General features: G+C 37.9%; 1 protein-coding gene across 3 annotated transcripts; it reads left to right on the forward strand.

The window, feature by feature from the left end:
- The first annotated feature begins 359 nt into the window (after positions 1-359).
- LOC106161216 (coiled-coil domain-containing protein 150) lies at positions 360-14,631 on the forward strand. 3 transcript variants are annotated; one of them, XM_086996276.1, is made up of 24 exons: positions 360-434; positions 787-1,072; positions 1,314-1,435; positions 1,664-1,833; positions 2,194-2,379; positions 2,903-3,032; positions 4,079-4,215; positions 4,581-4,688; positions 4,964-5,073; positions 5,493-5,670; positions 6,049-6,210; positions 6,619-6,810; positions 7,357-7,548; positions 7,851-8,020; positions 8,497-8,590; positions 8,844-9,013; positions 9,400-9,526; positions 9,800-9,994; positions 10,527-10,595; positions 10,877-11,038; positions 11,553-11,719; positions 12,026-12,134; positions 12,945-13,091; positions 13,344-14,631. In XM_086996276.1, the coding sequence occupies exons 2-24, from the start codon at positions 849-851 to the stop codon at positions 13,437-13,439; spliced, it is 3,417 nt and encodes a 1,138-aa protein (XP_086852402.1). In that variant the 5' UTR covers positions 360-434; positions 787-848; the 3' UTR covers positions 13,440-14,631. The 3 variants fall into 3 exon arrangements, with proteins under 3 accessions (XP_086852402.1, XP_086852403.1, XP_086852404.1); XM_086996277.1 differs by having other exon boundaries at positions 408-525; XM_086996278.1 differs by having other exon boundaries at positions 410-429.
- Positions 14,632-15,523: the final 892 nt, after the last annotated feature.

Here is a 15,523-nt window from a genome sequence, read left to right on the forward strand (position 1 = left end):
TGGAAGAAAGCTTGTTTTCACATGTAAAGCTGTTTTTCATAACAAATAATATTGTAAAATGTGAAAATTTCCAATGTTTAAAAATGCAGTAAAATATCATTATTATAAAAAGTGTTCTTCATTTTATTGTTAGTTTGTGTAATCAACATTTTTTCAAATATAAGAACACATGAAGAGAAAGTGGTTTTTCAGGCTCTGCTCTTTAAGAATATTTAAAAAAGAAAATTAAGGTGAGAATAATTGATTTTGATTCTGAAGCAAAAGCACGGGTACAGTTGAGCATTATTGATCATCCCAAACAAACCGTACCTACAGCTTCACAAAATAAGCCATTGGCTTGTCTTGAAGTGAAAATTAGGTCAGCCAATCAAATCTCAGAATTTTGTGTTTGTTTCAAAATGGCCGAGATAGGTGGAAAATTCAACTTTTGTAAGGTAAAAATTTGAAATAAGTCATCGCGTGCAGACGTATTTGGATATTTAATGAAAAATTCTAGGAAAAGTCACATTCTTCATTTAACACACAGTGGGTTATAGTTCTTATCCAATGATTGGCTGATTTGACAAAACTAGTAGTTGTTCTGTTGTTAATTTTACTACAACCGACTGTCAGATTCTCACACTCGGACTCTTTATACATGTCTGTTTTATTTTTATGCTAATTAAGAATGGGATTGTTGTATGGGAGGTGGAATCAGAAGCATATGAGTTCCAATACTTGCAGTTACGTCCTGAATATATTGAGTGTTCAAAATATAGAGAGTTCCGTTTTACATTAATTTTACAGGACTCCATCTCCAATGAACGAGCGTAACAAATACTAGTAAAGGTGCATGACATACTCAGACTATGTCCCATGCGGCCATTCCTCCCATGCCCCTGGCTCATGACTCCCCACCGCAGCAGACTTTGGATGTCTTATCACAACGTCTTCAAGCTGCAGAGGAGGATGCCAAGGGGTTGGTCTCTGTTCTGAGAGAAATGGGAATGAATCCGAATCCAAACAGAGACCACAGAGGGGAGAGGCTGTCATATTACACCCCGAGGATGGCAGATCCTGATATATTGCATAGGTTGGTAGATTAAGAGATTTTTTTATGCATTTTTGGCAAACTTAACACAAAATGTTTAACTATGATGATTTCATTTGAAAAGAAATATGTGTATGGGTATAACATATTTTTCTCTAGGTATAAGATAACATGTTTAATAAACTATGGGATATAGGAATTTATTGATATTCTTTGAAAAGAATTTGAAATTAAGTTTGGAAAGTTACATCTTGACAGAGTAGGAAACATTTTTTTTTTCTAGAAATTATGAAACACTCGTAAGCAGGGTTTGCAAGTTAGAGAGCATCATTCAGTCCTTGAGGTTGAACATCTGCACCCTGCAGGCAGAGGTTGATTTGAGGAAGAAGGAGACCATTGTTACAGGTAGAATTCAGTCTCAGATAAGTGTACAGTCTCAAAAATGGTGTAGTTCTGTTATGCTTGACATGAGTTTTTTTTCCTTTTTCTTTTTTTTTTTTTTTGCTGTGTTTTGAAACACTGAATCTATAAGATTGTTTATTGAAAAGCTGTTTCCTTGATACGTGATGTTTGAAAGCAATTCACATTTTATTATTATTATTATTATTATTGTACCAAATTTTGATTTTGCAGAGGAAAAACTGGCTCAGTTAAATGAAGTGAATGAGCGTGAATTGAAAAAACTTAACAGGGACTTGGGGAGATGTCGCAAGGAACTAAAAGAAGACAAGGAGGCCAGACTGCAGGCAGAGGAGGAAGTGAGGAGGCTGCAGGAGGCACTGGAGGTAGCTACCAGCACAAGGGTAAGTGAAGAGAGAGAGAGAGAGAGAATGGGGAGTGTGTGTGTGTGTGTGTGTGTGTGTGTGTGTGTGTGTGTGTGTGTGTGTGTGTGTGTGTGTGTGTGTGTGTGTTTGAGAGAGAGAGAGAGAGATACTGATGAGGAATAGAGAGAGAAAGAAGGAAGGAAAATTACATGGTGATTAAAAAGCTAAATTCAGTGATGGATCACAGTGTGAATGCATATGTAGCATCATTATTCACTACAGAAAACAATCATTTATAAAAAAAAAATGAATTTTAAGTGTTTCAGCGTTCTGTCAGATTTTTGTATATTTGTTAAAAACCTTTTGAATGGCTGAATTTTATTATTGCTCCTCTCACAGGCTGACACAGCTAATAAAGTGGAAGATCTCAAGTCCACAAAACAGAAGCTCTCCAGGCAGCTGGCTGGACTGAGAGAAGAGCTGGCAAGGGAGCAGAATCTGCGCTCCAGTCTGGAGGAATCCCACAATACACTGCTCAGCAGGATACACCAGTTAGAGGAAGTGGTAGAAGCTGAGAGGGGTGAAGTGAGGCTCTAACTCTCATATTATTTATGCTTGACACTGTGTGTCTTTAACTTTTCAGTCCTCCTTTGGACCTCAGTAACTACTAGACAAGTTTGAATCAAAATATACAAGCCAGATGATGAAATTTATATATTTGGAAAGTTAATGTAAAACAACCTGTGAAATAGTTAACACTTGTAATTCTTAAGAGGAATATATGTGTTTTAAAGGCAGAGAAATGTCCAGGAACTGTTCCCCTTTGAGATTGGTCGAAGTCACAGAAAGGCACAAGGAATAAGGGGATATTAAAGATTTTAATCACATTATGAAATATAAATGATATATGATATTACCTTTGATAGCATTTTTTTTCTTTGTGTAAGAGTAAAGAGACTGAAGGTCGCGACTACAAGGCAAGACAATTTAACTATTCAGTAAATGGCCTTGGTGTCATTACTGAGTCATCAGTTTATTTTTCTGCCATTTCTGCAGGAGACAGTGAAAAAAAAACCTGTTTCACCAAAGCTTTTTCTTCTCTTTTCAGGTAAAAACCCTGTCCACAGACTGCTCTGTACTGAGACAGGATGGAGCCAGGGCGCGTCAACGTGCACAGGAGGACCACCAAGCCAGGATACAACTAGAGGAGCAGCTTAAACTATACAGCATTGAATTAGGTATGGTATGATACAAGATTTACTAAATATACATCTAAATTTAACTTGGAAAGTGGGGTGGGGGGTGGGGGGAAGGTGTTAAGCCAGATTATGGTTAGAGTACCCTAGGTTCTAGATTCCGGTATTGCCAGCTCGATCTTGATTTCATATATAACCCATAGTAGCAATACCAGGCTCTAGCGAACAGTGGCAACTCGGGGGCGTTCTTCTTCAAAATTCTGCCTGGGGCGCTTCCATATTTGGAAGTCACACGTCACAGCTGTGTCCGCCTGGATCCATATTTGGAAGTCATAAGTCTCGTACGTCACAGGTTTGACCGCCTTGCGCTGCCTTTCCCGCCTTGCGCTGAAGTCTCGTGCAGGCGAGACAAGAAGTGCCTGACGCGGAGTTAGAAGTTTGAATTGAAAATATCAGTGAAAATGCAGTCGAAGGTCAGTGCCACAAAACAAGCAACATTCTGCTGTAAAAACTTATTTTCGTGTAGCCATTGCGCAGTCCTTATAGTGGTATCGGGCATACAGTGTAGCTGTCAAATTTGGCACACGGCAAGCACATGTATTGTGCACGTGTATATCTCAGGACTAAATGTTCTTTGATAAGCAAAAAATACAAAAACATTGGATATATCTTTTCTTTCCGAAGAATATTATTTATTTTTTCACTTAACATCTAAAATACAGCAAATAAAATTAAATAAAGCAGAATTAAATTTGTTTTACGTTTTATTTTGGTCTGATGACATTCAACTGCATTTTCACTGCGGAGCAGTTCAATTTGATTGATGGAAAACTTTCATGGCCGCTGGTCTTCAGAGTTAGTAAAAGCGACTCCACCACAAGGTATATTTAGCAAGCTAGCTTTTACGTTGCTCTGACACTCAGGGTAGGTTAGAGGAGCAGCTTTAACTATATGGCATTGAATTGGATGTGGCATGTTATAAGATTGACACAATATCCATCTAACGTTATCTGATCTGATATTTCAAAACCTCAAAACCATATCACCATCAGTTTTTACTGTTCATTATTTACAATTTTTATTTTCAGAAAGTAAAAAAGCTAAAATTCAGGCACTTGAAAATGAGAAAGGGCTGATGGTTGGAGAGATGGAGAAGATTAAGATTGGCTACGCAGACCTGAACAAACAACTGGAGGGCATGCAGCAGCTATTTGATGACCACAGGGTTAGTTATTAAAGGGATAACAACTCTTCATATGAGATTAAGAATTCCAAAATAAATGCAACAACATAATAAAACTCATTTTACCATCAAAATGGTGGCTATCACACTTCAAATCTGTACTTGCCATTGCCACATGGACCTTTGTAGATGGCAACTCTCCGTAGTAATCTCTTAAAAGATTACTACAAAAACACTTATTTTGAAAAAAAAACAATCGAGTAACTTTTAATAGGGGGCAGATTAATTGACCATTGGTAAATATGTAACTCTCATATATATCATATCTTTTCTATATTTCTCTACACCTTTTTAGTGTATGTATATTTGCAAACTTTTCTGTCTAGGTCTAATTTTTTCTAATTCAGGATACCCACATACAGCTAGAACAAGAGAACAGTCAGCTGCACAAAGCTTTAAGTTCAGCTTCAGAGGAAGCAGCCAACCTCAGGGAGCAGTTTGAACAGCAAATACAGGTAGGTATGACAAGGTTCAGGTAGGTGCGATAAGGTGCAGGTATGTGACAAGTGCAGGTAGGTATGTCAAGGTTCTGGTATTCCAAATATGATTGTGAAGAAAGGAGAACTGCAATTCATGTAATTGCTAAGAAACATGCATAAATACAACTGCATTTGAACCTATAGGGGCATTGTGCATGACATCATGAGCATGCTCTAAAACCTTACAGACACTTATAATGATTGAATATTGAATGTGTTCATATTATAACGTTTACTATGTATGATTACAGACAGAGAGAGAAGAGTGGGAAGAAAAGTTTAAAGACCAGTCAGAAGTGGTATTTGTTAAAGAAGAACTCCGGAAGGAGAGAAAAGAAAAGGAGGAGTTGGAGGGAAGAAAGTGAGGATTGAAGTGTGTATCTAGACTCAAGAGATTGAAGTCTCCTGATTAATCCAGAAATCTGGACATTAGGATGTTGTATTTTCGTCAACTTCGGCCCAAATGTGCACATGAAATATAGCATAGGTGTTTAGCTAACTTATTTTAATGTGCATTGAAAGGGTTACCAAATCAGGGTGTAAGTAAGCTCAGCATCTGTGCCCTATTTTATGAGTACATTTCGGACAAACATAAGAAATGTAGTCACCAGGTGCACATAAATTTCCAAGTGTACTATGTTTAAAAGAGACAAAATAGCAGAATTATCGACCTGCTCAACATACCTCATTTTTGGGAGTTATACCCCTTTGATCTCCTAGGGTCTTGTTTAATTTTGAATTCAACAAAGTACTGGTATGGTATGGTTTATTTCTTTACAGTGAGCAGCTTCGAAATCAGAACAAAGAACTGAAAAATGAGCTGGACCAGCAGGCTCAGATAGCAGAAGAAGAAATGAAGAAGCTTCAAGGAAAAATGGAGAATCTACAGAAGACATTAGACAGCTTGGAAAACGAGAAAGATGGTGTGTTAAAAGATAAGGAAAATTTGTTGGAAGAGGTGAGGGGTTGGCCACTGAATTTTAAAAAAATTGACACAAATAAAATTCAATTTAAATTTTTCTACATTGAATTTGAATTAACTTTGTAAAAAAAACTGTTTGTCTGGTACAAAATCATACCTGCTATATGCAGTTTTCTTGTTATCATGTCTGAATATTGTAACTTGATGATTACTGTTATTTACTTTTGCATCTGATCACCCTAACCCTAACCCTATTTAAATGAATTGAATAGTGATTGAATTACTTTATTACCATTATTATTAAGTTATAGTGTGGTTTGATTTTCCATATTAGGTGATATTATTATTATTATTATTATTATTATTAATATTATTATTATTATTATTATTATTATTATTATTATTATACCCCAGGTCAACCAGGCAGTGGATGGGATGGCTGAGGAGAGGACGAGACTGCAGGCAGAGTTACAGCAAGCTCACCTAGAAATCAAGACACTAACACAGGCCAGCCATCAGCTGGAACAAGAGAACACCAGGCTGATGGAGAGAATGGGGGCAGTGGAACAACAACAGGTAGAATCGGGTTCTTGAACCATAAAAATTGAAGGTTAAACTAAAAGCCATTTTCCTCTTCTGTGCAAGATTTTTAAAATATAACTGTTGCTAAGTTTTTAACTATAAGTTTGTGTAACTTGGTTTTGCCCAACTGAAGTCATTTTCAGCTTGCCATATTCAGTGCAAAAAGAAAAAAAACTATGGGGATGCTGACATATTCCTTATTTCTGAAATATTCTTTATTCAACTTGAATCTTTTCATAAAAAACATTTCTTATATGCATGAGTAGCAGAGAAGCATGGATAATGGAGTGGCATGGTATTAGTATGTGTAATAGTATCATTATGTTATGCTATGGTATGGCATCGTTTGGATGCAGTATCTTCCAATGTAGTAAAACACTTCTCTTTTCTGTTTTTATCCAGCAAGCCCAGCACCAAGTGGACCATGTTATTGCAGAGATGACGGAGCAGAAGAACAAGCTGGCCTATGAGAAGGGAAAGCTGCAGTCCAAACTGGAGCAGCTGCAGAGAGACATGGAGAGTTTGTCTGGCTCCAAGGCGGAGCTGGCACAGCTCAGGAAGATAAACCAGGCTCTGGAGGGAAAATATACCAAGGTTTGTACAAGTGTGTGTGTGTGTGTGTGTGTGTGTGTGTGTGTGTACTCGCATGTGAGTGTGTGTGTCAGAGAGAGAGAGAGAGAGATTCATTCATGGATAGAAAAGTTAGATTAGTGGGAATAACATACCAACTGAAGGTCTTAGAGTGGGAGTGGGTTAAAAGTGGATTGAAATGGGAGAAGGCCCCAAAGAGTTGTTATAAAACTGAGAAAAAAAAACATTTTCAGTGAGAATTTGCATGATGGTTGATAGGTTATAAATCATATTAAATGTAAAAAGTCAGATATGAGTACAAAGTACTTTAAAAAAAATTGAGTTAGGATCTACAATTTATAAGACATTTCCTTTATGGTTTTAGCGATAGCTTATAAATCATATTAATTGTATAAATCTGATTTTAGTACAAAGTAGTTATAAACTGAATTAGGATTTACAATTTATAAGACAACAAAAATAGATGCCTAGAATATTTTCTGGCATTAAGAAAAGAAACGTCGCATATTTTCTAAATCTTAAATAATTTTAAGAATTTTGCAATTTCAGGCACAGAATGACCTGGGCAATTGCAAAATCAGCCTCCAGAGACTAGAGAGTCAGCTGAAGCAGGTGTCTGCTGTGGGCCAGAGGAAGGAGGAGGATTTTGCCCTCGCCATTCAGGCCAGGGATGAGGCCATGAAGGAGACACAGAGACTGGCGGCACATATACAGGCACTGGAGGAAAGGGAGAGACAGAAGGTAAGAGATTTGGCCTCATCTGCAAGATAGTTGTTATTCAATTCAATTCAAAAGGCCTTTTTTGATAAGGAGGGCTTGTTAGCTCTGATGAAAATGCTATCAGAGTTTTAACACGAGTAAAAGAGAAAGATAAGTTAACTCTGACAACGTTCTGTTTGAATTGAATTGAATTGATCAGGAAAACAAACACACACACACATTCTGTTTGCAATTTCAATCTCTCTCTCTCTCTCTCTCACACACACACACACACATACACACACACACACACTCATTCACATGGATTTCTTTTGTGAGTGCAGGGCTACAGCTTCCAGCAGAGTCTCTCTGATGCCAAGGAAGACAACAAGAAGATTGCAGCAACCCTGGAGAGTGTGGTGGCCTCCCACTCTCAGTTACAGAGGGCCATGGAGCACCTGCAGACAGAACTCGGCAAGAAAGATACACAAATTGTGCAACTTCGGAAAGAAAGGTAACATATACTGTGTGATTAAGATCAGAACATATTTATTTGAATATGAAAAGGGTTCAGGGGTCATTATATCTTTGCAAGAATAATCACTGAATAACCAACAGATGGAAGAATTGTGAAACCTTTTTGTAGTGCTGTATTCGCTCTACAGGAAATTATTTATAGCTTTCATCTTCAGACCATGAAATTTTGATTCAGACTTCCCTTTTTGTATATTGTTTTACACTTATCTATAGTGTACCACTTACAGTTTTGTTGGTGGGTATGGGGGGAGTGAGCTTTGACAAGTTGACTTCTAATTGTTTGGACCAATCAAAGTTAATGTGGTCAGCCTGCATAGTGTGAATGAGAGCTCCATTTCAGTGACTCTCTAAGTGTAGAATACCTGCATTATTGAGTTGTTAATTGCTCAGAGTTTTTTAATACAGAAAAGTGTAGCACTAAAAGGGTCTATGATTGATTCTCTGTTGTTTCAGGTCCCAGGTCCAGCAGGCCATGCATGGGATGCAGAAAGAGGTGGAGACACTTCAAGCCAGGCTTATTGCCATGGAAACACTTGAGTCCAATGAGGTGATAGTGAAAACGTTGCAGACTTATTTAATAATGAAATCCAACAAATTAATGTTAATTTTTGATGGGAAATATTGTTTGAAAAGACATTTGACAAAAAGTGTGTCCTTTCCACGAGCTTGCTTCCAGTTGTGTTCCTGTAGAGATGGTTATGAAATTAATAAAGAACAGAAAAAGCTAATTTCCAAAGCTCATATATAACCTCATTTTCAATTTACATTGGTTTCTTAACATATTTGTTACTTGGCTTCAGATTGGTCCACTGAGAGAGGCCCTGGAGAAGTGTAAGAATGATAATATCAAGATGGCAAATTCCTTGGATGGTTTACTCTCATCAAACGGTAAGCTTCAGTCCACCGTGGAGAGATTGCAGAATGAGGTGGAGAAAAAGAATTATCTGATGGAACAGTTGAAGGAAGCCAGGTAAAGAATTTTGCATTGTTTTAAAAGGCTCTGAATTTTGCTTTTCTGGAACTTTCTCATTCATCTTTTCCAAATAAGGGCAGTTGGTTTCATTTTTGATCCACTTAAAAACAAAAATTTGACTTTATCAAGGCAGCCCTTAGTTTTAAAATTGTGACATTTTGGATAAAAATTAACTATAAAGGAGGGTAGAGGTAGGGGTTGGGCCAGTTTTTGATAAAATTATGGGCAGGTATAATATTGTGAGCTTCTGTCACTCAAATCCATTTTGCAGGTCATTTAATGAAAACATTTTTCTTTAGGATTTATGAGGGAGAAACACCTTTCAGACAAACTTGATTTTAACATATCATGCTTGCACATGAAGTTTTAATAACTCATTCCAGGGGCCAGGAGTTGGAAGAGAGAAAACAGGAGGTGCAGAGTTATGAAGAACGCCTGGAGAACATGAGACAGCAGCTGAGACAGGAGAGGGACAAAGCTGTGAAGAAAACCAACAAAGATATGACAGAGGTAGGTTACCTAGATCTTTTTTTGGAATGAAGTATTTACATGTACATGATGTGTGTGTGTGTGTGTGTGTGTGTGTGTGTGTGTGTGTTTTGATGTGTGTCTTTGTGTAAGAGAATATTTTTTTATTTGTGAAAACAAGCTTTTTAGTTCATTTACAATGTTATAACCACTAGGGCATTTCAGTAGACTTTCCTTTGCTCTTAGCTAAGGTGTACATTTTTAACCCTTCTAAGTGTACATTTTATATGCCAAATTATCTTTGTCCGGACCTAGGTAAGGAAGCAAAACGAGGAGCTAGTCAGCAAGAACGGGGAGCTGTCGCGCGCTAACCACGAGCTGAGGCACCGAGCGACAGAACTGGGGCACCAGGTGAAGGAACAGAAGGAGAAGATCTCCAGGCACCGCAGCCAGATAGAGCACCTGCAGAAACTGAGACAGGAACAGGAGGAGACCATCAGCAAACTCAGGGTGAGGGGGTGGATATGGAGTGATTTAAAGCACTGGTCTGGAGTGTTTTTTTTTTTTTTTTTTTCGTTTGGGGGGGGGGAGGTCATTCCACAAAGACATGAATATTTGAGTCCCATTTTGTATAATATTTTCATTATTTTGACTTGCCCAATAATTTTTTTCGCTGCTTTATACTGGAGTACCCACCAGTATGGAGAAAGAAATCAATGGTAATTAAAAAGTACTATAAAACAATTTTGCAAATATTGCACAGAATGTGTGGGCCATTGACATGATCACAATGTTCACTTTTCTTTCTTTCTTATTTATTTATTTTTTGTAAGTATGATGTTAATTGTAGATGGAGATTAAAATTTTTATTTGCTTTTACTTAAAGTCAACAGAAGTGGAGTGTTTTAAAGCTTTGCTGGAAAATAATAGATGTTTATTGAAATAAAAAAAGTAATGTTTGCTGTATTTATGGTATGCTATTTGAAAATCAGTATTTTCATTTCTGCAAGTTTGTAAAGACTTTATGATTAATTTCAAACAGGTTATAGCAGATGAAGTAAAAGAACTAGAAAGGATGAGAGATGAATATGCGAAGAAAAATGAAGAACAGGTATTATGATCATATATTAGCAACTGATATATTGCATATTCTTTGAATATATCATTTAAAATTATAATGATGAAATTTTCAGTTACATTCAATTTGTCATATCATCATCTTCAAGATGGTGGCATTTGCACACTTGAATTTTATGTTAATTTTATAAATGGTTGACGTTTTTATATTGATGCCCACTTCATGCAAGAAGTTAACTAACATTTTGATAAATAAATAAATAAATGGATTTCTTTATCTGTTTATTTTTGAATGAACTACTTTCATCTCATCAGGTCAATGTAGTCCAGAGTTTCATGTCTCAGATAGCCTCACTTCAGGCGGAGATACGCGGTCTCTCTGAGGCTCAGCTAGAAACCAGCCAGGTGCTGGAGGACCAGGAGTATAAGCTCCAGTCAGAGAGAAAGCAGAGAGAGGAACTACATAGGAAATACAGGGTGAGTACAAGCTCCAGTCAGAGAGAAAGCAGAGAGAGGAACTACATAGGAAATACAGGGTGAGTACAAGCTCCAATCAGAGAGAAAGCAGAGAGAGGAACTACATAGGAAATACAGGGTGAGTACAAGCTCCAGTCAGAGAGAAAGCAGAGAGAGGAACTACATAGGAAATACAGGGTGAGTACAAGCTCCAGTCAGAGAGAAAGCAGAGAGAGGAACTACATAGGAAATACAGGGTGAGTACAAGCTCCAATCAGAGAGAAAGCAGAGAGAGGAACTACATAGGAAATACAGGGTGAGTACAAGCTCCAAACAGAGAGAAAGCAGAGAGAAGAACTACATAGGAAATACAGGGCAAGTCAACAATCAGACAAAATTCACAGAACGTATATTTGAATATATTTTTTCTTTTTTTGTCATCTGCACAATTCAAATAACCTGAAATTATTTAGTGAAGCATAACTAGCAGGAATATGTATTTTTTAATCACACATAATTCATTTTCTTGTTTTAGGAAGCTCGGAAAAGGGAACAAGAACTTGAAGAACTGCGGAGGAAGACCGAAGAGAAACTGATGGAGGCCAACGACGAGTCTATGCAGATATCGCACAGTCTGCAGGATGCCCATGAATGGTTCAAGTCCAAGTTTGAGAAGCTGCAATCTGAACTTGTGAAGTCCAGGTACACAAGCTCGCTCGCGCGCGCGCGCTCTCTCTCTCTCTCTCTCTCTAGTTTTTGCTCTTACTCTATCTTTGGATTTATGATAGATGTCAGTAAGCATTTATAATTATGAAAATTAGGATGAGAGATTATAAGAAATAGAAAACGTATAAATCATATTATCTCTCGCATTTATTATAATCTTTATGGTGAAAGATGATACTTAAAAATAAAAATAATTTTTTGGCCAATAAATGACCACCAGACTGGGGGCACTTAAACAAATACAGCACCTCAGTCAGTATTAGCAAAATGTTTCAATCCCAGGCAATCTCAGGCCGAGATGGAGCAAGCGGCCTTAGAACAGAGAATGATGGTGGAAGAGGAGAGGCAGAGGGCACAGGAGATTGCTGAGGAGGCTAGAAGGATGTTGAAAGTTAGTCTTTTTAGTTGATGTTTTTGTTTGTATTGGGAGTGGGGGGGGGGGGGGGGGGGGGGGGGGGGGGCATGGAAGACTGTTGAGGAGGCTAGAAGGATGTCAAGGTGGGTCCTTGTAGTTATTATTTACGCATTATGCCAGCAATTCATTTATTTCCATCTCCACTATGAGAGTGACTTTATAAAAAATAAGAAAGTCAAAACAGGCTTATAAATCATACTTTTGATATATCTTTATGAAATGTTGGAAAATTGCTATAATTTTCTGTAAAATTCTTTTTTTTTTTCATCGAAAGATCTAAGGGTCCATTCTCAATGAATTTATCAACCTAGCTACTAACTCTACAGGGACTCTTGCTGAATGCATGGAGATTAACAGATTAACATGCCGCCTTCTGGCATTGAGTAAAATACAAAAAAAAAAATGGTGATTTTACGATAAACAAGAGGAGGAGGAGTCTGTTCATCTGAGTGCAATCAGTGAGAGTCCCCATAGTGTAGAGCACAGTAGCTCGAGGTCAATTAATTCATTGAGAATGGGCCGAAAGATTCATTATACAGTATGCCTTAAACAGCTATTGCCAAAGCCTATTCAGGGGTGGATCCAGCAATATTTTCTGACAGTCTTCCAAATTATCTTTGTTGATCCATCCTCCATTTTTGACCGTCTTCCGACAGAAAAAATTAGATGCCCATCAGTGTCAACTTGAAAAATTCTGAACGTCTTCCGTAAGACCCAGAAGATGTTTTCCGTTCGCCCCTGCTATTCTAGACTTGATTGGTTCTGTTCTGTCTGTGTGTTCTCCAGGCCAGCAGGCAGACAGTGACCAAGCTGGCCGACTATGCCGAGATGGGGCAGCAGGAGACCAGGCAGGCCCTGGGCACCATGCAGGCACAACTCCAGGCAGAGAGGGACCATGCCAGATACATGGGCAGGAAATATAACCAGCTGAAGGTGTGTGTGTGTGTGTGTGTGTGTGTGTGTGTGTGTGAGAGAGAGAGAGAGAGAGAGAGATTATGTGAGAGAGAGAGAGAGAGGGGGTGAGAGAAGGGTGTGACTCTATCTCTCTCTGTGTGTGTGTGTGTGAGAGAGAGAGAGAGAGAAGGGAAAAGAAAAAAAGGGTAATGTAGATGGTAAGAGTTACGACACCTTTCTTGCTTCATGCCTGATCAGCTCATTTTGAGTATTGTTCTGTCTCATTTTCAGGAGTCCAGCAGCAGACAGGTGGAAGATCTAGTCAGGGAATTTGACTCTGTGCAATCTCGATCCCACCCACCAACGTGGACACCATATGGCAGCTAGCAGGACCTGTTATATATGGCTTGATTCACAACCTAGTAGATTTGTGGACTAACTAGTCCTCGGATCAAATATGGCGTGCACTTGACAATAGATTCTTGCTTTCAACTCACGCCGTCCCCAGCAGGGCAGAACAATTCAATCTCGCCATGTTTTTCCAGTGGGTCACGCCATATTTGACCTGTGGATAAGTTGGCCAGCAGATCAACTGGTTGTGAATACTCCCCATATGAGAGAAAAAGAGAACACCTGTAACAGATTCAGGTTGCATAAAGATATTGCCTGCCCTAGGAATATCCAGAGTGTAGTCACAGACTGGAGGGTTATCTTAGGCAGGGGATCGCAGCATTCACCAGTCAGGTTAAAGAGACATCCCATTGTGCCATAGACATTTAGAAGCCATTCAGAACAGAAGATCCGAGGATCTGCTGATCCATGGTTCAAATATGGTGGACTCTACACAAAAGAAGAGGCAACTAATCTGCTGATGGTCTCCCCATCTCCATGTGCACCAATAAAACAGATTAAATATTGGCTCCGAGGTTTAATTGCTAGACCTCTTCAAGGACGGCACATGTGGAGGCTGGGAGACCATCAGCAGATCAGTCGCCTTTTCTTTTTTTCTGTCAACTTTCATCCAGATCGTAGTGTTTTATTATTCTTTGCACAAGCACCAAAAAAGATGTGCAGATTTTTCTTTAAATTGATGGTGCATTTTTCTTTAGAACTTATCAAGAATAAGGTTTTGAAACCGTTTTGTTGAGATCTTAAAAATTATATGAACAAAAAGCATACAAATGGCTGCATAAAGTATAATGTTTGACCTGGTTTGTTTTTTAGAATAATAACTTATTACTCATAGAGTTCAACAGAAATTGGTCAGACATGGGCAAGGTAAATGCCTTGTCACAACTTGTAGAATTTTTTGATTTGTCTGTCCTTTTTTTTTTTTTTTTTTTTTTTGTCCCATCTCATCTCATTGTGTACATACATAAAGACATCATCCATTTACTACTTACTATTTATAGTTCTTTTTTATTTATATCATGAAATACGTCTTTAAAGTACTGTATTGAGATTTTAGTTTTGAATATTGATATATCATTGTCAGATTATTTATTTTGAATGATTTTTATCTGGTAAAATTGTTTCCTGTCACATTTATACCAAATAAAATATCAAATATAAAACTGTATCACATTAATTGTACTGATATATTTTAAAGGACAATGTTCATGTAAAAATCCATTTCTCGAATTTTGAAGATACAGCACTCAATCTATACACTAGAGGTATGTTTTAATCGATCCCCGCCATTTAAAAATTATAAAAACAATCTATTAGTAGAAAAAAAGCGTTTTAGTAAACCTCACCTCAATATGCAAAAATGAAGCAACAGATCTGGGTCACGTGGTACTGTGACGACAATCACGATAAATGTCTATGAGACTCAACTGAGCTCCATGGTGCGTACAGACGGAGAAGTTAATGAAAGTTGTGTTGAACGGAGTTGAGGAATTTTCGTTATGCCTCGGTGTGTTGCCGTGGGATTCACCAAAATTGCAGCTCTCGTTGACAATCTTTCTTTGTCTGTGACGGTCTTCCGTGACTTACTTACTAACTTCGGTGACAATAGTTGCGATGCTCTAGATCATGGTCACCTCAGGTGGTTTAGATCATATCAAGAGCTGGTAGTCTTTCAGATTAACTGTCGTCAGTTGGCAAACTTACTGATTGCTGATGCATTTTAAATGCATTGTAGTTGACCAAAAGCTCGTTTACAACAAACCTGTTAATTATGCACCGCTGCAATTCCCAAGCCAGGTAATAACAGGTATGAAACTCGTCTTGTGGGCTTTGATATTTTTCAATATATCTCCTTTATTTCATGGGGTTATTTTATTGGTATTTGTAAATGACGTTAAATATCAATACTTAAACAATTAAGTTCAAACACGGTCGCGAACATTAATAAAAGAAATTGCTCTCAGGGTATCTTGAAGCTTCCGTGGAAGAAAACGTGTTGAGGAAAAACAGGAAAAAGAGCGTTATATTAAAGAAAAAATGGGAACTGCTATAATAAAATG

The sequence above is a fragment of the Lingula anatina genome, chromosome 9 (genome assembly GCF_051362555.1).
Source record: "Lingula anatina isolate TDL-2025a chromosome 9, LinAna3.0, whole genome shotgun sequence".
In the NCBI taxonomy this organism is placed as follows: domain Eukaryota; kingdom Metazoa; phylum Brachiopoda; class Lingulata; order Lingulida; family Lingulidae; genus Lingula; species Lingula anatina.

What these genes read in the sequence shown, in the direction of transcription:
- LOC106161216 (XM_086996276.1), top strand. Translation starts at nt 849, where the DNA reads ATGTCCCATGCGGCCATTCCTCCCATGCCCCTGGCTCATGACTCCCCA. An exon ending in AGACCATCAGCAAACTCAGG is followed by an intron (nt 9,995 to 10,526) that starts GTGAGGGGGTGG and finishes AATTTCAAACAG; the next exon opens with GTTATAGCAGATGAAGTAAA. An exon ending in CGAAGAAAAATGAAGAACAG is followed by an intron (nt 10,596 to 10,876) that starts GTATTATGATCA and finishes TCATCTCATCAG; the next exon opens with GTCAATGTAGTCCAGAGTTT.